The 18,491-nt window shown below is 35.6% G+C and overlaps 1 protein-coding gene across 1 annotated transcript in view; it reads right to left on the bottom strand.

Annotated features, from left to right (window-relative positions):
- Nucleotides 1–1,452: 1,452 nt before the first annotated feature.
- TBC1D15 (TBC1 domain family member 15) overlaps nt 1,453–18,491 on the bottom strand; it is a 28,051-nt gene continuing 11,012 nt past the window's right edge. The window contains exons 6-17 of the mRNA XM_010708182.3: nt 15,270–15,372; nt 14,133–14,330; nt 12,728–12,856; nt 10,391–10,494; nt 10,010–10,104; nt 8,803–8,919; nt 6,931–7,031; nt 6,129–6,228; nt 5,685–5,782; nt 4,001–4,117; nt 3,375–3,461; nt 1,453–2,781 (exon numbers count right to left, since the gene is read on the bottom strand). Coding sequence (XP_010706484.1) covers nt 2,581–2,781; nt 3,375–3,461; nt 4,001–4,117; nt 5,685–5,782; nt 6,129–6,228; nt 6,931–7,031; nt 8,803–8,919; nt 10,010–10,104; nt 10,391–10,494; nt 12,728–12,856; nt 14,133–14,330; nt 15,270–15,372 — 1,450 coding nt within the window. The 3' untranslated portion in view covers nt 1,453–2,580. The remainder of the gene's footprint in view (nt 2,782–3,374; nt 3,462–4,000; nt 4,118–5,684; nt 5,783–6,128; nt 6,229–6,930; nt 7,032–8,802; nt 8,920–10,009; nt 10,105–10,390; nt 10,495–12,727; nt 12,857–14,132; nt 14,331–15,269; nt 15,373–18,491) is intronic.

The following is an 18,491-nucleotide window of genomic DNA, read 5'->3' as shown; positions in this document are numbered from 1 at the left end:
AAAAAAAGTTACCTTCAAGTCCAAGCATTAGAAAACAAAACAGGTTTGCAGTAATCTGTTTACAATTATTGCCACTTATATTCCAACATGAGGATGAGGTTCCTCTTGACTGCAGCCCTTTGCAAGGCTGCATGGGAGCAGGAAGGAACCTACAGGCAATGAACACTACAAGGGGCATTTATCTCCTCATTGCTGAAGGCAGAGTAATTTTACCCACTTTGTACTCTCCACAGTAGCTGCTCACTGTAGTTCATCCTTGACATCCCATAAAGGGAAAAGAATTTTATCCCCCAAAAAGAAAGACAAGCTTTACTTTTTCTTTCTGTCCTTTTTTTTTAAACAAAGCTTTGTAGTATTTCTTATCAAGCATGTTTAAAATAGTAGAGAATAACAGAATCCCACTTACATAGTCTTCTTGCCCTATCCCTGGCTATGTTCAAGGTCCTGGCCCATCCAAAGTTGGATGGGGTCCTGGCAGCCTGGTCTAGTATTAAATGGGGAGCTTGGTGGCCCTGCCTTTAGTGGGGGGTTGGAGCTTTATGATCTTTGGGGTTCCTTCCAACTCAAGCCATTCTATGATGAAATATTCTTTTCCTAAACATTTAAATATTCAATTATGATTTTCTTCAAGATTTGAATATATTGCATTTTTTGACTGCATACCCTAAATAACTAAGACGCACGCATAGTTAACTGACAGACCTGCCCACAACATCTCAGTTGTAGCTTTCCCTTCCCTAGTTTCATTTTAACACTTTTTCACAAAAATATTTAACAAATACTCTTCAAAGTGAATTCTGTGCTCCAAAAATAACAAAACTCGGTGTATGTGAGCCACGGTGTTGATGATATAAATTCTAATGCCCTTATGTATTCTGTGCCACATTAGATTAACTGCCAAGAAGCACAATGCTCCACAATGAACGAAGGCCCGATGCTTCAAGTAATTTCCTGAGCAGGAAATGAAAGGCCATAGATACGCTGTGCTGTGAATCCTTGACTTTTAACGCATAAGGTTCTCTTATTAACTGATGGGAGATAGCACACGGACAATATTAAAAACAAAGCTCGTACTGATTCAGCTCTTCAGTGTTTGTTCACAACCAGTGTGAGAAGTTTAATCGGGTCTCAGATAGTTGTAACAACTTTATTCATCTATTAAAGCCCTTTTGTATTGCTTGTATTTGCTTTAGATGGTACAAATAATGTTTGTAACAGCAGACTGCTGCAGAAAAGAAAGCTCCTTCATATCCACCATCAAGAGGCTACAGATGAAAGGTGTACACTACTCTGTAAGAAGCCAATATTCCCACTGCTCTTTGCTACACAGAATGCACAATGCCAATGGACTAACAGTTGTTAGCTGTCCCCTCTGTCTCACATTCTTACATCAAAGAGACAACTAGATTTTTTTCTAGTTTAATTAAATATTATTTAATTAAAAACACTAAATTAGCTTTGATTTTTATTTTATAATATATACAATAGTTACCAAATAATGAATACACTTTATCAGTTATGTTAAATTTCACATAACGTCAAAGACATCAGCATGGCATGGAATAAACTCACAATGCCTTTTGCATATACAAAAAAATGCATTAATGTTAATTGTGATTACTTTTTAATAACCTGTTTATTAATTCTGCAAATAATTTTGGCATAAAAACAGTGGAAGTAGTTAATTGATCAGTTAATATATTAGCAAAGATAAACATTAATAAAGTTTGCAAGAAACCATCGCAAAATTACCTCAAATGTAAGACTGAAAGTATTCACGTGAATTACCTTCAGTTAGAAAACAGTTCTGAAAAAGAGCCCTAGTTTGAGCTGTGCATTAATTTGGTCAAACTGATTCATATGAATGAACAGTCACGTTTATTCAGATATTGAAAATATGACTATCCTTCTAGTATTCACAAACATTTGTGTATATAGCGTATGTGTGTAAATATATATGCATATATAAAGTGAAGATATGTTAATGTAAAAATATACTGTTCATCCACTCCCAGTTACACAAAATTCAGTATTTGGACATTAAACTGCCTAAGTAAAAATGTCCATTTCAAATCTACATTCAACCAGCAACAAATACTTAGAAGTATTTTTGTAAACATTTGAAATAGGGAAAACTCATTCATTTACAAAATTATCTTTAACATATCAGCATCTCTTCAGCTTGAAAATTTTGTACAGCAGTTTCAGCTGGACTACTGCAGATCTGCTCAAATCAAAGAACTCACACTGTCTCAAATCAATGTGTGAAAGCTCAGCAAATGCATAATTTTCAAATTCTTACTTGATCACCATCCATTTTCCAGTTCACCAGAAAAAGAAAATGCACTTGGCTACAAAAATATTAAGGAATGTTATTGAAAACAAAAGGCTATTTTGGTAGAAGAAACTACAAAAATAGTTAAGTTGAGTCATGTTGTAAAGCTTTAATGCAAGAGCATTACAGTACAGATTTTCTTTCCAACCTTAAAGCTTAATCAACACCAAATTTAAATATCCATCTCTCAAGTGCTCAGAGACAATGTGCTCAGGAAAGTCCTTCTTCAATTTAATCAGCTGTAATTACGCAGGTGCCAAACTCTGTATCTCAGACATCTGTTGAGTGCTCTCTCTTGTTCCATTGGCAGCGATTACAGGTGTTGAGATACTCTGAGACGTAGGACAGCTCAGCACAGCTCCACTTTCATCCTCTCCAGTATCTGAATCCGGTGTTACAGAACTGCTTTCTATGCCCAGGATCTCACTAACTGCTTGAGGCAACTCCTATAAAAGCAAAGGAGAAATTTCATTTTATTTTTTTAATTAATAAGCTCCCCCTCCCCAAAGTAATCATTTATCTGAATTTAGATGTATTACAAACATCTCTCTCAGCATTAGTACCATTTTCTGCATCTGCTTCTCAAACAGACAGCAAAAGAAAGGCTTAATAACCAATTAATGATTTTCATCTTCATCTCCAAAATACAAGTCCACACAACGATTAAAATTACACTTTATCTTATTGAAATTATTTTTATCTAGTGAATTATGGTATTCATCTGGTATTCTTTCAGTGCAACGGATCTTATATCTCATCTTTCTTAAGCTCATCACACATCAAATTACTTGTACTGAGGTTATCCAGTAAGAGTTAAGAAATCCCAATCAAAAGGCACAATTCAGCTTTACATCAGTGGAAAGCATTTCCCCATAAAATTAATCTTGCTTATAGACTTCTGGAATATAGGTGCTTATTTAGGCACAGCATATCTTTTATCACAGCCAGACATTAAGTTATTTCACAACTTGTACAATTAGAGCCAACTACTTAGTTTTAATATAACTATTTACAGTAGATATGTTCAAAATATCATTACCTTGCAATTCATCATCTGCATCGAAATTGCTTCTGCTTTGCAGAGTATATATTCCACATCAATTTTCATAGACAGTTCATTGATATGCTAAAAAATACGTTCACAAATAGTAAATGTAACAAACTGTGTGAAATATGCTGCATTGTTAAATATACTGCATGAATAAACATCATCTCATAGGCCTGCCCCCTAAGCTGTGAAGTGCTAAACACATTGTCTATTTGCACTGACAAATGGAAGATGTAGTATGCAATAGCTGGCTTTCATCACTGAGACCTGTATGAGGAATCTATTATATTTCTATGTGGCAAACTTCCCAGCCCTCCTAACTTACTCCCTAAATCATATTTTCTGTGAGATATCAAATAAGATTATAAAAGACATAGCAAAAATTACAATTATACATATCAAGCAACAGTTTAAAAGGGAAAATCACTTCCCATACTCATCATCTCACTAACTACAGACATCCAATAAATCATTCTGAAAGCATGGCAAACAGTCATTTCAAATGTAATGCTTCAGAGGATGGTATTTACCTTCCCTACCTCCATTCTCCCCAGCATGAAATACAAAAGACACTGCATTAATGCCAGAGAGTTAAACAACACACAAGAACTCAGTACCTTTAATATTTCATTAAAGCCATACTGCTTTTCCATTATTTGCTGTTTTTCAGATTCTAAGATAGCACAACAGAGGAGAAGATGAAAATTCTGGCAAGGCAATTCTGTCCACATGACCTGTTAAAATATGAGAAACTTTTGAAATGCTTACATGCTTTCTCTGAAAAGACAGACAAATGTTAGAAAATAATGTTTAAATAAATCTTCAATAAACCCTGAAGCTTAGTGGTTTAACAAGAACAAGCTATTTTTGGAGGAAACTACTTATTTCTACAATTATTTGTAATTTCTCTTCTAGTCAAGTTAGTGGCAACTATAAGTTTAAGTTAACATAAAGCCTTTAAAAAAAGGAAAACAAGATATACCTCATTCCCTATCTCCTATCAAAGACAGTGAAATACTTGTAGTAAACATATGAGGGCTGCTCTGAAAGTAATGCTATTTTAGCATCATAGTAATGCCTATTTTATGAAGTTGACCCACAACTTCACAGGCCGATGGTGTTGGTATGGCAGTAGAGGTGGAATGTTCCCACCAATATCCCATCCCATGCTGTTGCCATGTGACAGATGGCAGCAGCAGGGCAGTCTGACAGAATGGTGTCTGACATGGAAGTGCGGATGAAGCAAAGGGGTGGCACTCAATTCCTTTACATGGAAAATACTGCACCCGCTGACTCTTGCTGAATGTTTATTGAGACCAAAGAATTTGTGTGAGCGCAGTGAGGCGGTGCAGTTCAGCAGTGTTGACAGCGACAGTGGGCCACCTCTGCTGGTGCAGATTTTAATGAGCACTGCACACAGGCTCTTGATCACTGCTGGCAAAAAATGCATAGCTAATGGTGGTGACTATGCTGAAAAATAGCATTTTGTAGCTAACATTTTGCTCCATCAAACAGTGTCATTGTGCTCTTTGTGTCTGAGGTAGTTTCCACAGAAATAAATAGGAGCAATTACTTTTGGAGTGGTCTACGTACATTATTATGTGATAAACAAAATCTATGAGACTATCACATATCATCAGGATTCCATCACCCTCCTAAGATAGTAAAAGTACTCCAAGGAGTTCGATATACAGGGTGCTGTTCTTCTGTACACACATTTATACATGAACTAAGGCACAGGTGATAAGAACACCAGACTAGGATAATAAACTATGAATACAAATACAGTTCTCATCGAATTAAAAAGAAAAATTATTCTTTTAAAAACACTGATAAGATACTGCAAACAGGAAATGTGAAGATGAGCGATTTTTTCCCCCAAAAATCCTCACTGTCAGTTTATACCTTAAAATAAGGGAATTCTTTTGGTTTTGCACATTTTGGATCCCATATTTACGAGTGTTACACCAATACCACTTCTCCTGGCACAAGACGTTTTTCACACACAAAAAGCTAACCTGATACTCTCCAGTTACTACTCTCACTTCAGAATCTGAGAGGTCCCAAGCTTTACAAAAATAAGCCAACTTAACACATACTTTTATCTCAAGTTACTGTTTTGGCTAAAAAGACATAACATATGCTAATATGTCTTCTCTTACACCAATAGAGATTTATTTAATTGATCTATTAGAGTATTAATCGCTTTGTAGAATGATCTATGCTGTCATACAGTAGAAGGGTACTTCACAGAGCTCCAAAAAAGACCACTGGATTTTGTGTGATGAAATCCTTGCTTACCTCCCAGAGTCGAAGAATATCTTGAAAGCTAAATTCCCTTTTAAATCTGATGAGAAGCCATCGGAAGCAAAAATAAAGGTAGCCTGAGTCTTGAGATTCTAGGAATATGAGCATTACATTTCATAAATACCACATTTGTCTACGACAATGGGAAAAACAGACTTCAAAGGTTTAAAATCATACAATTGATAAAATCGTAGTCCCTCTTCAAAATCAGTGATACTTCATGGACGATGACATAAGTCAGTAACAAGCTGGCACTTTTTCCAGCACATACGAAGCAATTAGCGAAATCTTATAAACAAGATTTCTAAATTAGAAACACCTATAAGTCCTGTAGCCATATTGTATTACTCATGGAAATATGTTTGAAGACTGCTCATGATATCAATGCACACAATGTAGAAAGTTGTTTTAGTTACTGTGCATTAGTAACACACCTACCTAAATAACTGCAAAATCCACTGTCTAGTAAACGAAGCAAAGTACTCAGCTGAATTAGTTGTGTCTTCATACCCTGCATCTGTTCTTCAAAATTCTGATGCTGGATGAAATAAAATATTTGCACTGTCATTTATATTAACTCATAACGACAACTTAGATTGACATACATGATTAATTATAACAAAGTTTTATCACAGCAAGTGATTCTCATCATTTAGATATTTAGTGTATGGAGTAGTTAAAGGACTGTACCTGTAATTAATGAAATGTCTGCTTTTTACTGAAAGGTTTAAGTTAAGCAGTGAACCACGCTTATCCAACATCATCCTCATTTACTTTATGTAACAAATGATAATTTTAATTTAAATTAGTCTACACTCTGTACTGTCAAGCAGCAATGCTGTACTCAAAACAAAAGACAACTTCTCTTTTTTTGTTGTTGTCCTAGTCACATATTGTTTCACCACACACATAAATCAGAGAAGTTTGTTTGTGGAAAGTCTAAACTCCAGACTCCTGGACAAAATCTTTAGAGAGGACTCCTGATTAACATGGAATTGAGCATTCTGGCTCTGAGTTACTTTGGAATTTTCAAGTAGTCAAATCTGTCCATGTTACGCAGTAAGATTATCATCAACCCACTGTAATTTCTTTCAGAGACAAAACACATCAACTTCAAATATAAAGAGGATCCTTGCTTTAAAAGTATTCAGAAAAAAAAGTTCACAAATTTAACTCCAAATACTACCACAGCCTTTGTTTTTTACATGTATGTAGGCTAGAAAAAACAACTTATTTTTACCATTTGATCCATATATGACACAAAGCACCAAAAGGCATCTACTTCATTCTCCATAACATACAAGACAGGTGAAAGCAAGTCGCTCATTCCCTGGACATAACCTTAACAGATTAAAAAAAAGACAAATCAGAATTTAGTTAAACTCAACAGTAAAGCACCATTTTTCAAGTGTTTTAGATGACTGAGCTAGACTGATATTTGCATTACAAGTTTGCATATTCACTATAATTGGAATTAACAGCACAATTAAGAAGAGAATAGAGAAGGACTCTCAGAGCTTGTTTCTCCCCCTTGTCTCACTCTCCTAACTACCTTACCACTGATGTTCAAGGCAACTTATCTGATGCCCCATTGCTGCTGCTAACATCTCTAAGGGAGAACACAAATGATGTGCATGTCTATTATCAGCAGTTGGTCTAACACATTTCTCTCTTAGACCTGGCCAGTTACATTTCTTAATAATGTAATTGTAATTGAGTAACTGACAAGAACTGGAATCAGTGAGTATGAAAATAGGGATCAGGTGTGAGAAGCGAAATAGAACAAAACAGAAAACAGGTAAATAATTTAAACAGATTAGAAAAATCTATTCACTGTACATTTAATACTATAGGCAAAAATAAGTCTAGAGAAAATACTGCTGTACAAGACAGTTTAAAAGTCTTTTAAGGATCAATACCAGTTTCATTATCATTTGTCTTGAGAAATACATTCATAAAACATGTTATATGAACAGCAGATCTGTCCCCTTCGTTCATATGGAGATTTGTGGCACTAACCAAACTCACTGTAGCTGTTGTTGAAATATTAAAATGAGAGTTATATCAATACTTAAGTGGCTTAGAATCCTTGGACACATGTAACTGCATTTCCACTATTCTTTCTTGTTTATAAAACAAGACTTATAAAAAAAGACTTCTTCCCTGTACAAATCTAAGCCATCTAAACTGTTTTTGACAGACCAGGTGGTAAACACATTTTTCTTTCATAAAATGCATGTTACTGTAAGTTAATGCAAGTAGAAATGAGAAAAGACATAGAACAACTACGTGTTCAGAAAGACTTTTGGTTTTAATTTTGCATCTCTTTTAAAAGCCAAAGATTAAATCTCTTTACAGACTTGACAGAAGGGATAAAGTTGACAAGAACTACAGCTCTGCAGCAAACATTTTAGTAATTAAAGATTTGTTCTGATTTTTTCCTTCAGAAGCCATCACAAAACAGACTTTTAGAATCCCAATACTTTTCCTTAGAAGAATCAGCCGCTCATAAGCACAGAAGAGCCAGATGTCATGCTAGGGATGAAGAAGTGAAAAACAGCTAGAAAGACCTATTCACTCCCAATGAGTATCTCACCTCTACTGTGATTTAAAAACAGCATTGTTTTTCCATCTATGCCAGATGCATACGCTAACGTATAGCTTCTGAAAAACTGCAAAATATACCCCCTGAGAACCAACTTGTGAAGTATTCAGAAATACAGTCATGTTTACAAACAGCTGGTTAAGCATGTTGAGTTTTAATTACAGCGGTGGCAGCTGATTTATCACTTTATTAAATCCAGTTAAAAATCTGAAAAGCAAACCTGCCTCAACTGTAGGAAAACAACAGTATGGGTAAAGCGGAGGCAAATTGCCACTTAATTCCTAATCCCACCTCATCTGGTGAATTCAGACACCTATGAGATTGGGTCAGAGAGAGTGAGAAGCAGAATGAGAAAGCAAAGTTACCTGTGTTATTAAAATACGAACCTTGAATTTCAAGAAAGCATTGTAAGCAATATGAGATCAACTGTATTAACAGATCTTAACATAAGCAAAGCTTTACATCAGAAACTAAAAGAGCTATTAAGTTCAGAGGAGCACAACTCACCTAAGTCAAAGTCATACATGCAATAGGTCATCAAAATATCATGAAGTAAAATCAATCCTGGATTATCTTCACCTTCATAGAACTTATTTGTTCTATCTGTTCTGTTCACATCTTTCTCTAAAAACAGTCCAGATTTAAAAACATTTTCAGAACATGTTGTGCAAAGCCATCATCTAATCAATTCAGTTTTTTCTAACTGCAGTTTATTCCCTCAAGCAACGTTGCAAAGCTTTGAAGTCTTAAAGACAACAGTTGCATCACTGAAAGAATACTTGAAAAGTAAGAAAATTTCTCAAAATAAAAGGATTAGTTATAAGAAAAGGTTTGAAAGCTTTTGTTTCAAATGGAAAAAATCCTGATTATAGTTCAGTGGCAATTTTCTTCACTTACATGGATTAAGAGTGATTTTATATAAGCTAGCTATGCAATGCCATTCATGAATACTTAGAGATGGGGCATAAACCACAGCGTCACCAACAGATAAAGGTCACCATACCATCAGCAAAAGACAGTTATAGTTCACTACAGCACATTAGAAGGTCTTTGTAACGAATTCTTGTAGCTCATATTGAGCAGAAACCACTGCTTTCATTAGACAGTTGTGATGCCTCAAATAAACTAAGTTTCTAGTGTGTTCTTTAATAAAGTAGAATTCAAAAAGCACATCCTAATGTAAAAAATTAAGTACCTTTAAAGGAAAAAAAAAAAGACTTTTTCATAGTTTTGGATCTACAAAGTTTACAAAAATTTAATGTTTTAATTGATATTTTAGATACTTAAAACAGAACTTGAGCCAATTTTGAACCCTGAATATTATTTTCAGGTAATAAGCTGTACACAAGTACACACTCATTCTATAAATCTCAAGACCTTCCTTAACCCTTAGCATACGTATGAAATTCTTACTGTATCACCATTATTTTAGACATTTTCAAATAAAAAGGAAAAAGTATTTTGTATTTTACTAAGGGAAGCAAAAAAAAAATCCAGTTGATCTGCAGCACTATGGTGTAAAAGCTCCGAATTACTCTGGTTAAGAAAAGGTCTTAAGTTTATAAGAAAATTTAGACATCTGAGAATAGCTACACGGTAGTTTTTCAGTGCCTCTTCCCATATAGGTTACTCAAAAGCTTACATTTCTTCAATTTCATGTTGAACCGCAAAGGTTTGAGTTCACACAGTTGCATGTTTCTGAAACCAAATTTACCTATGAGACTCCTGTAGTCTCTTAATCTTGAATTTCGTTTTTCCTGTTCCTCACTGACAGACTTCCACTGCAGTTTCATCCTGAAATATTCATCCCTGAAAAAGAGAAATCATTTTGAAACCAGAACATGCTTCATCATTTTTTTATTATTATTATTATTATTTTTTTTTAATTTAAGTATTCTATTTGTTCTTTGGAATAAATTGGGTAACAGCAACCCAATTGTTGATATAATGTTTTCACTTCAGTGGAATAATCTTTTAAGAAGGTCTGTCAAACACTTCACTGCACTGAACAATCTTTAACAGCTACCTTTCAAGTTACACCTTAGAAAAAACACCAAACAATTTCATGTGTTTTGCAACTTGAAACTGGACTCACGTTTTCCTTTTTTGCAAGTTTGCTCTCTCTTCTTTAGTGCTATTCCAAGGAAAATATCCCAAAAGAAATTTCCATGCTTCTTTTCTTAGAGTATGGCAAAGTCCCTAAGGAAAATTGGAAACATTAACAAAAATACTACCTCAGTTTCGTGAAGAAACACTCCTGTAGGAGTACAACGCTTCTGAAAGTAACAGCTTAAGAGAAACAAAACTTATGATAAGCTCATTCTTGTTATACTGCAGCTAAACTTTATTTGCTAATTAACACATTCAAAGGTAAAGGAGGAAGAGAGCATGATTAAGCAGCAATACAACTTAGATTCATAAAAAAAACTGGAATGAAAAATCAATTTAACATATGCTCTCAACTGTAGAACTAGTAGATACTTCCAAAGAATATAAAAAGCTTTTTAAAAAGTATTTCTTCCTATATTTTTGCATCACTGCTTGAAATAAAAAAAACCCTTAAGGGCACCACAGATACTAAGAAACAAAAACCCAAAGTACATTTAAATCCATACATTTGAACATGATGCTGTTTAACTGCCACAGTTTTGTCTCCAGAAACTCATATTAAGTACTAACCTTCCATTTTCCATCTTTTTTAAACAAGTACTGTCATCTAACAAGACACTGCCAACATGCAGATGAACCTTTCAAGCAAACAAAAATACCACTGTTCACTGAAGGGCACTACTTGTCAGACATCTAAGTAATCATTTCTACATGACAAAAGTGTACTAGCTGAGTCTTATCTTGTACGTCAAAAGACATTTTTTTCAAGTCCTAAGACTTGGAAGACCCACAGTTTATCAGTCCAAGCTCATACTCCTGCCTCATTGCTTGATATCTCGCTGTATTTTCTTCCATTTACTATTAAATTAAGGCAAGGAAGATGATGCAGTAAATAGCATCAACCACTGAAATTTGGTGCTCCAGCCAAGCAGTAACTGGAACTCTTCCAGCATGTAACAGTGTAAGAGAAGCATTGTCTTTAAAGAGGATCTCCATTTAATCTCCATTAATCCATTTAATGGATCTCCATTTAATGTACTTGTTACTGAGAGTCATGAATAACATGGAGCACTTACTCCTCCGGCACTGAAAAACACAAGTGACACTGAAACATTGGTGGCTGGGAAAAAAGATTTGTAGGAATTGTCACGATTGCATAATGGTCCCTACTTGGACACCTCAGGCACAAGTATATTAAAGAACAGTCATACAAACTTAAAAATCTTTCAGTTTTGCTCTATCTCCTTCAATATGTATTTTTAATAACTGTAATATCAATGTTATCATTCTCTACCCATGCTTAAATCCCCAGAAGACTGCATTCTTATAAACGTGCATCAACAAGTTTAGAAAGAAAGCATTAAGGCAGCAGGATTTCTACAAAAATAAAAGGAAAACAATCCAACACTAAAGTAACATCAGGTAGAACAGCCACAGCAAATAATAAAAACTTATAAAACTTGCATCAATGAGACTGAATTCACATTCAGTGGATTCAATTTTGCAATTACTGAATTGCAATTCAATAATAAATACTGGTGAGTGTTCAGTACTGAGGGACAAATCCAGGTAAACTGCTCGGCAAAAAAAGGAAGCTTTTAATGGACAAGAAAACATCCTTAAGAAGAATAAACCTGATAGTCTAACACTCACAGAAGAATATCCTGAGCTGGAATGCACCCACAAGGATTAAAGTCCAACTCCTGACTCCACACAAGGGACCACCCAAAAAAAAAAAAAAATCAAACCCTCATCTGAAAGTGTCACCCAAACACTTGAGCTCCAGCAACTTAGTGCTGTGACCATTGCCCTGGGCAGTCTGTTCCAGGGCCTGAACACCCTCAGGTGAAAAATTTCCTAATTCCCAGCCTGACCTTCCTGTGACGCAGCTCCATGCCGTTCCCTCAGGCTCTTTTGCTGTCACCAGAGAGCAGAGCTCAGCCCTGCCACTCTCCTCCTCGTGAGGAGCTGCAGGCCACCATGAGGCCTTCCCTCTGCCTCTTCCGCTCCAGGCTGAGCCACGGTGAAGCACTGGTGTTTTCCTGAAAGTCACTTTGATTTCTCCTCTCAATGACGTGGGCCTGTCTTTTAAAACCATTCCCTTTTAGTCAGCCACCTCAAGATCTCTCTATTTGTGCAGTACACTGCATGGTTATGAGATTCATGAAGTATTCAATGAGCATTACACCATCTTTTGTAAAGCCATTCCAAAAATACCGACTAGCTCACGCCCAAAGTCCTACATGAAGCATTACAAGCATAACAAAACCAGCAATACTATAGCTCGGGAAGGAGAGAAAAGGACTTTGGAAAAACAGATTACCCCTTTGAATATTGATTGCTTTATGTAGTCTACATTTAAAATTCTTCCTTCAGAATCCATATTTTTAGTCCATTCTTCAACTGACACAGGCTCTCTTCTACTGACTTCAGGCTGTTCTCCTAGATCGATCTGAAACCAACACAAAGGTGTTATACAAAACCCAATTAAATACATGGACATTTTTGAACAATCACACAAATACTACTGAGCTTGTTAGATCCTCATATTCATATCTGCGTTAGCCTTAGATCCTCAGAGTTACACATTAGGAAGCAGTACGGAGCACTGCAGGCAGAAAGAGCAAGATGCAGTGTGCTGAGGACCTGACTATCCAAGCTAGTATTTCAGATTTTGGAAAAGGATGCATTTGACATAGCCTTCCATCTCTACCAACACCTGCAAACTACGTTCAGGTTAGTTCCATGGGCTGAATCCTCTAAACAACTAGAAGTGCAATAGGTAGGTGCAGCATAGCCAACAAAGACAAAAGGAAGTTTCACTTCAAAAGCACATTCCTGACATGCACTGGAGCATCTAAAGAGAGAACTGAAGAACGAACTCAGGTTCAAGGATGTTATTCTGAAACCAGACTGAACAGCATGACTGCAGATCAATTAAAGTAAGCTATCCCTTTAAAAAAATCATTATTACTTTTCCACTAATAAATTAAGTGCTAGGCAATAAAGTTTCAGAATTGCATAGTTCATATAGCTACTGTTAAGCTATCAAGACAATTTTGACCTCAAAGAAAAACAATATTCAAAATAGTTTAACATTAAAAACATATGAGCTATTTAAATAGCAATCAGAAGCATTTACAAAGATGTATTTTCCATTCATCTGTAAAAGATGACAACAGAAGCCTAAAGTGATTCCTGATACAACTACAACTTCATTCTCGTTTCGGTTCAAGTGATACATAAATCCATACATTTACAGACTATGGACATTAATTATCCAATTTAATTTATTATTTTTAAATCTTCTTAAGCTATCATCTTAAATCTCCTAAAACTGAAGCGTTACAGTGATAAGCCACGGAAATTTTTTATTAGTCTGAATACCCTAATTTTACTTAATATCCAGCCAGAATGGAAAGGTTAAGCATGAAATGAGAGTTCAGTTTGAAGGGTACCTATTCCATGTGATAAAAAAAACTCCCGCTTCAATAATCACAAACATTTTTGCTTTTAAAAGCAAAACTTTTATTTGCAGGCATAAAAATGACGTACTCCAGAAGTAGCTGCTGCTGATGTTACTCTTGCCAACAAATGACAAGGCCAGACTGTGTCACAACTGCCAAGTATAAACAGCACCACTCACCAAGCTTCAAGTCCTAGAATTCCTTCAAAGATGTGCATAAAAAGAATCAATACATCTGTGTCATATTGATTTACACACTCACTCGTGTAATGACTTCAAATCCTGGTTCCTCCTGCTGATTTATCTTTAACCCTGGAATAGCATCGTTGAGGAAGTCTGCCATTTCTGAGGGTGGTCGCCTTTGAGTTGAAGGGTCACTTAATCGGAAGCTATCAAAGATATAGTTTGTGACTTTGGAAAACCTTCCCATTGTTACTGTGTATGGATCTTTCTTCCATTTCTGTGTTGTAACAGGGAAAACAAGCAAATTATGAAAAGCCTCAGATCATTTAGAATTCTTGTGCTTAAAGGAAATAAAAACAGCAAGTAGATCATAGTAAGACTAAAAGTTATTAAAGTTTCACATGTAAGTAATTTCACACAGTACATTCATTGCATGATTCAAAAAGTTGAGATCCTAAGTATTAAAATAACACTAATGATTGAACTGAAAGATTAGATAGCAGTATGCTGAGTAAGTCTGACCTATGTACACGACCAGATCAGACTTGGTGTTTACTTTCCTGTGATTAATGCCACAAAACCATTTTTCTGCCTAAGCCTGTCTACCTTTACATCATGTCGTACCTTGAAAATTCAAGTACTCTGCTAGCAATCTCACTGAAAACTTTTATATGACAACTAAGTCCAGAAACTAATGCACTTCTGAAGATTCCATAAATTAAATGAGTCAGTAGGTCAGAACTCTGGCCTCATTCAATCACCAGAAATTTTGCTGCTGACCCTCACAAAGCCATAAACTCCATCAAGCGATAAACAGTTTTAAGAAAAAAACTGTTTTAAGCAGTACTTGTGCTCTTTGCTGCTGTATTTCCAGCCTCTCTTCGAAACCACCAGAAAACAAGAAGAGAATATCTGGTCAAGGAAAGCTTAGAAATTTCTTTTCCACTTCTAAAACTATCTGTACCCAGATGTACACAGTTGCAGGCAAAAGTAACTTGAGTAGGTTTAGGTTTTAAACAGGAGGTTAAGAAACAAGTAGCATACTAAATAGCTCACTCTTAAGTGTGCTTCCTAGTAAGCATTCATTTTAGGATACAATTAATGGTCCTAGACAGCAATGACTAAGGGGATTTTCGTGATATAGAAAGGCTGGCATTTTTCTTTTAATAAACTCCTTCCAAATATAAAAAAAAAAAAAAAATCAAACAATACATACCTGCAGTAAGCCATATGATGGTTCATCTAGGAGGTTTTCAAAAGATTGAGACAGAGACTTATTCTGAGAGTTCACAAGAAGAATGAGTTTATCCTGTGGAGATCTACAATAAAATTAAAGCATGGGGTTTCTGCAAGTACCACAAGTTTTTCTTGAAAATGTTTTAGAACATTTACAGGTCTTAAAAGTCACATTTCAGGTTTTGTGCAAGGAAAACAAGTCTGATGCAAGATCACTTTTGGCAAGACTCCATGTGCTAACACTTTAGAAAACAGGACTTTTTTTTTAAATAAGATTGTCATTCATCCTGAGTTATGTTATGCACCTTTTCAAAAGATTACTATGCTGTAATGAGAAATTACATGAGGGTGACAACTTTCAGAGTAAATATTTTCTATATTTGAGTGGACAAAAAAAGACAGGAAATTCTTTGAGATAATCAAACTCAACACATACACCTGAAACACTTTTAACATAACTGTGTGTGAAAAGAACCCATGTCACCATACACAGTTAAACAATTCTTTCTACCAATTAGTGAATCTTACGTTTTTATATACTGTAAAACATTACATAAAAGACTACAAACTGCCTTTCATTGTATGAAAGAAAATCAACAAATTTCTAACCAATACTACTACTACAGCTATTGTCAGCCTAATTCTAAAATTCATTTCAGTAAGAGTTTACCAACACAGTACTCCAACAACTGTATTGTGAAACAAAATATCTGATTACCATCACACAAACACATTGTGTAGACTCCAAATTCTAAATGAACACAAACCTGATTTGGCATAATTCACTGCATTTGTACACTCCTGTATTTCAGGCTTGCACAGCCAGATGAAAATGATAGCAAAGGCAGCTGGAAGCATGCCACTCTTAGTATTTCATCTTTCTTTTGCTCTCATTCCTCCTACATCCTCTTCCTTCCTCTGGCACGCAAATATGATCAATTAAGCAGCTCCTGAATCAACACCACTTACAGCTCATTATACAAAAGCAATGACAACAGTTCAGAAACCAATCTGACATTCCAGTCTTGGAGTTAGTAGCCAGGCTGGAGAACACTAAGCTCTTTGCACCTAATCCTAACCCATCCTAACACACTTGCATTTATAGAACACCTTACTATATCACCCTTTCCCAAAGTTTAAATTCACTATTTCTAGTTTTTGAAAGAAAAATTACTTTTATTTTTATTAATACCTGCCTCATCTACCATGTTATTAAAATCAAAGATAAGAACTTTTTAATAAGCCTTATCTGTCTTCAATTCCAACATGACAGAACACTGTCGGATATGAAATCCAACAAGAGATCTCATTTTGAAACAACCAGACACCACAGCCAAAGATCTGAGGCAGTGAAAGTTAATGAAGCTCAACTGGCTTTTACTAAAAAAGGCAAAGGCTGAGTCACGTACTCTGTTTTTCTCACCCAAAAGAACAAAAAGCTTTGTATGATACTTTCATTGTAATAAAACATTTGCTCTGGACAGCTTGTTCAGTATAGGCAGCTACTTGGCCAATGCTCAAAACATACTTGTGAACTAGAAACTTCATTAAACATTTGTTCACAGTACGGGAAGCTAGAAAGTGTCAGCAGTGTGGTATTTTCTCAATATTAGCCTGGTGCAATAAAACTAAGAGAAATTCTTTAAAGCAACAGATTACAAGTATTTTGTTCAAGTTTAGCTGCCTCACACGTACCAATTACAGCAACGTCACAAGATTTAAAAAGGCACAGTGGTGAAAGGCAAAAGCCTTTGAGGTAGCATAAACAGAGGAAGAAAATACTTAAGATAGAAAGGTATTTTAGGAAAAAGCTTAATTCTGCCTTAACATCAGTACCTGATATCTACATAGATAGAAAGGTTGGAATAATTGCATTGCTGCATACTTCTTTATGCAACCCAGAAAACATCTTTCCCTACAAGAGGCTGCGTGCTCTGTGTGCTCAGATACTTAATTAAGCATAAGTAGATACCACAAAATGACAAATGTGCAAAGCATGGTTTGTCACCTCCACAAGTTACTTAGTGTATTATTTTCTTACAAAAGAAAGTAAAAATCATACATGAATAGACCACAGAGAAGACTTTGGTGCCAAAAATAGACCTAAAAGGAAGAGAGAAATCTAAGTATTCTTACTAAAACTGGAAGTTCCTGTTCAGCTCAATGCTTGACTTCATGCAAATTTAATTTTCATAGCTACATCATAGTTCTCAAACTATATACATAGTTCCCAAAGTATCTGCTATTCCAGCCTGCAACAGACAGTACAGTCTCAGACAGAAACACCATGCAGCTCTGCACATTCCAAATGCCCAGATATCACCTCAAGCTTCCCTACCTTCTGTTACCAGGGAACTCTATCTGTTAAGCATCCCTGAACTCTCCTATGCATACAGCTGTTGGATCAGACTGCACAGGCCTTTTAAGAACAGATCTAAGGACGTGGCAGCCTCTCTAATCACAGTTTCATCCCCAGTCTGAGAGGAAATGTTTCGTACTGTTGCTGCAGGAATATCCACACTGCATACCTGAACAAGAGGCTACAAAGGACAAGAACTAAGCATCTACTGGGTCAAAAAAAGGAAGAATGCTTAAGTGGCCAACTATTCGCCATTGATTATCTGAAAGAAACAGTGTTTGAAATAGGAACCAAAATCCTTACCTGTTTCATTTCCATTCAATTAATCAGCAATAAATCAATTTTATGTAGCAATGCGAATTACAATTATTTGTTGCATATGACTCTACAGAACTGAAACTAACTGAAACTGTCACTCAGGGTTTCCTAGCCTCCAATTGTATAGAGAATATTCTTAACTATCTTCATCACCTTGTCTCCCTACTATCCTCCTGCTTTAGTCTTCACAGATATTTTTCTTTAAAGGCTTGCAGACATTGCTACCAATAATACCATTTCACCAGCCGGTCACACTGACCATATCACCTTCTCCAAGCAGTTGACAATTTATCACAAACCTGGCCACCACATCTCATATTGCCAAAGCCTTCTGCAGATCATTTTGCAGATCGGATTGAGTTCTGTGGCAAAACATTCATATATCAAGTGATTTAATTGATAGTACTGTATCTCATACGCTCACTGGATCATACGCCAATGGCAATATTCAAATATTTTCTTTATGGGAGTAGATCTCAAATTTTAAACACAAGTTATCCCAAGTAGCTGCTCATGAAAGATTTA

Source organism: Meleagris gallopavo, chromosome 1, assembly GCF_000146605.3.
Source record: "Meleagris gallopavo isolate NT-WF06-2002-E0010 breed Aviagen turkey brand Nicholas breeding stock chromosome 1, Turkey_5.1, whole genome shotgun sequence".
Taxonomy (NCBI): Eukaryota; Metazoa; Chordata; class Aves; order Galliformes; family Phasianidae; genus Meleagris; species Meleagris gallopavo.
The sequence above is the reverse complement of the archived record's forward strand: the minus strand, read 5'-3'. Positions and strand labels throughout refer to the sequence as shown.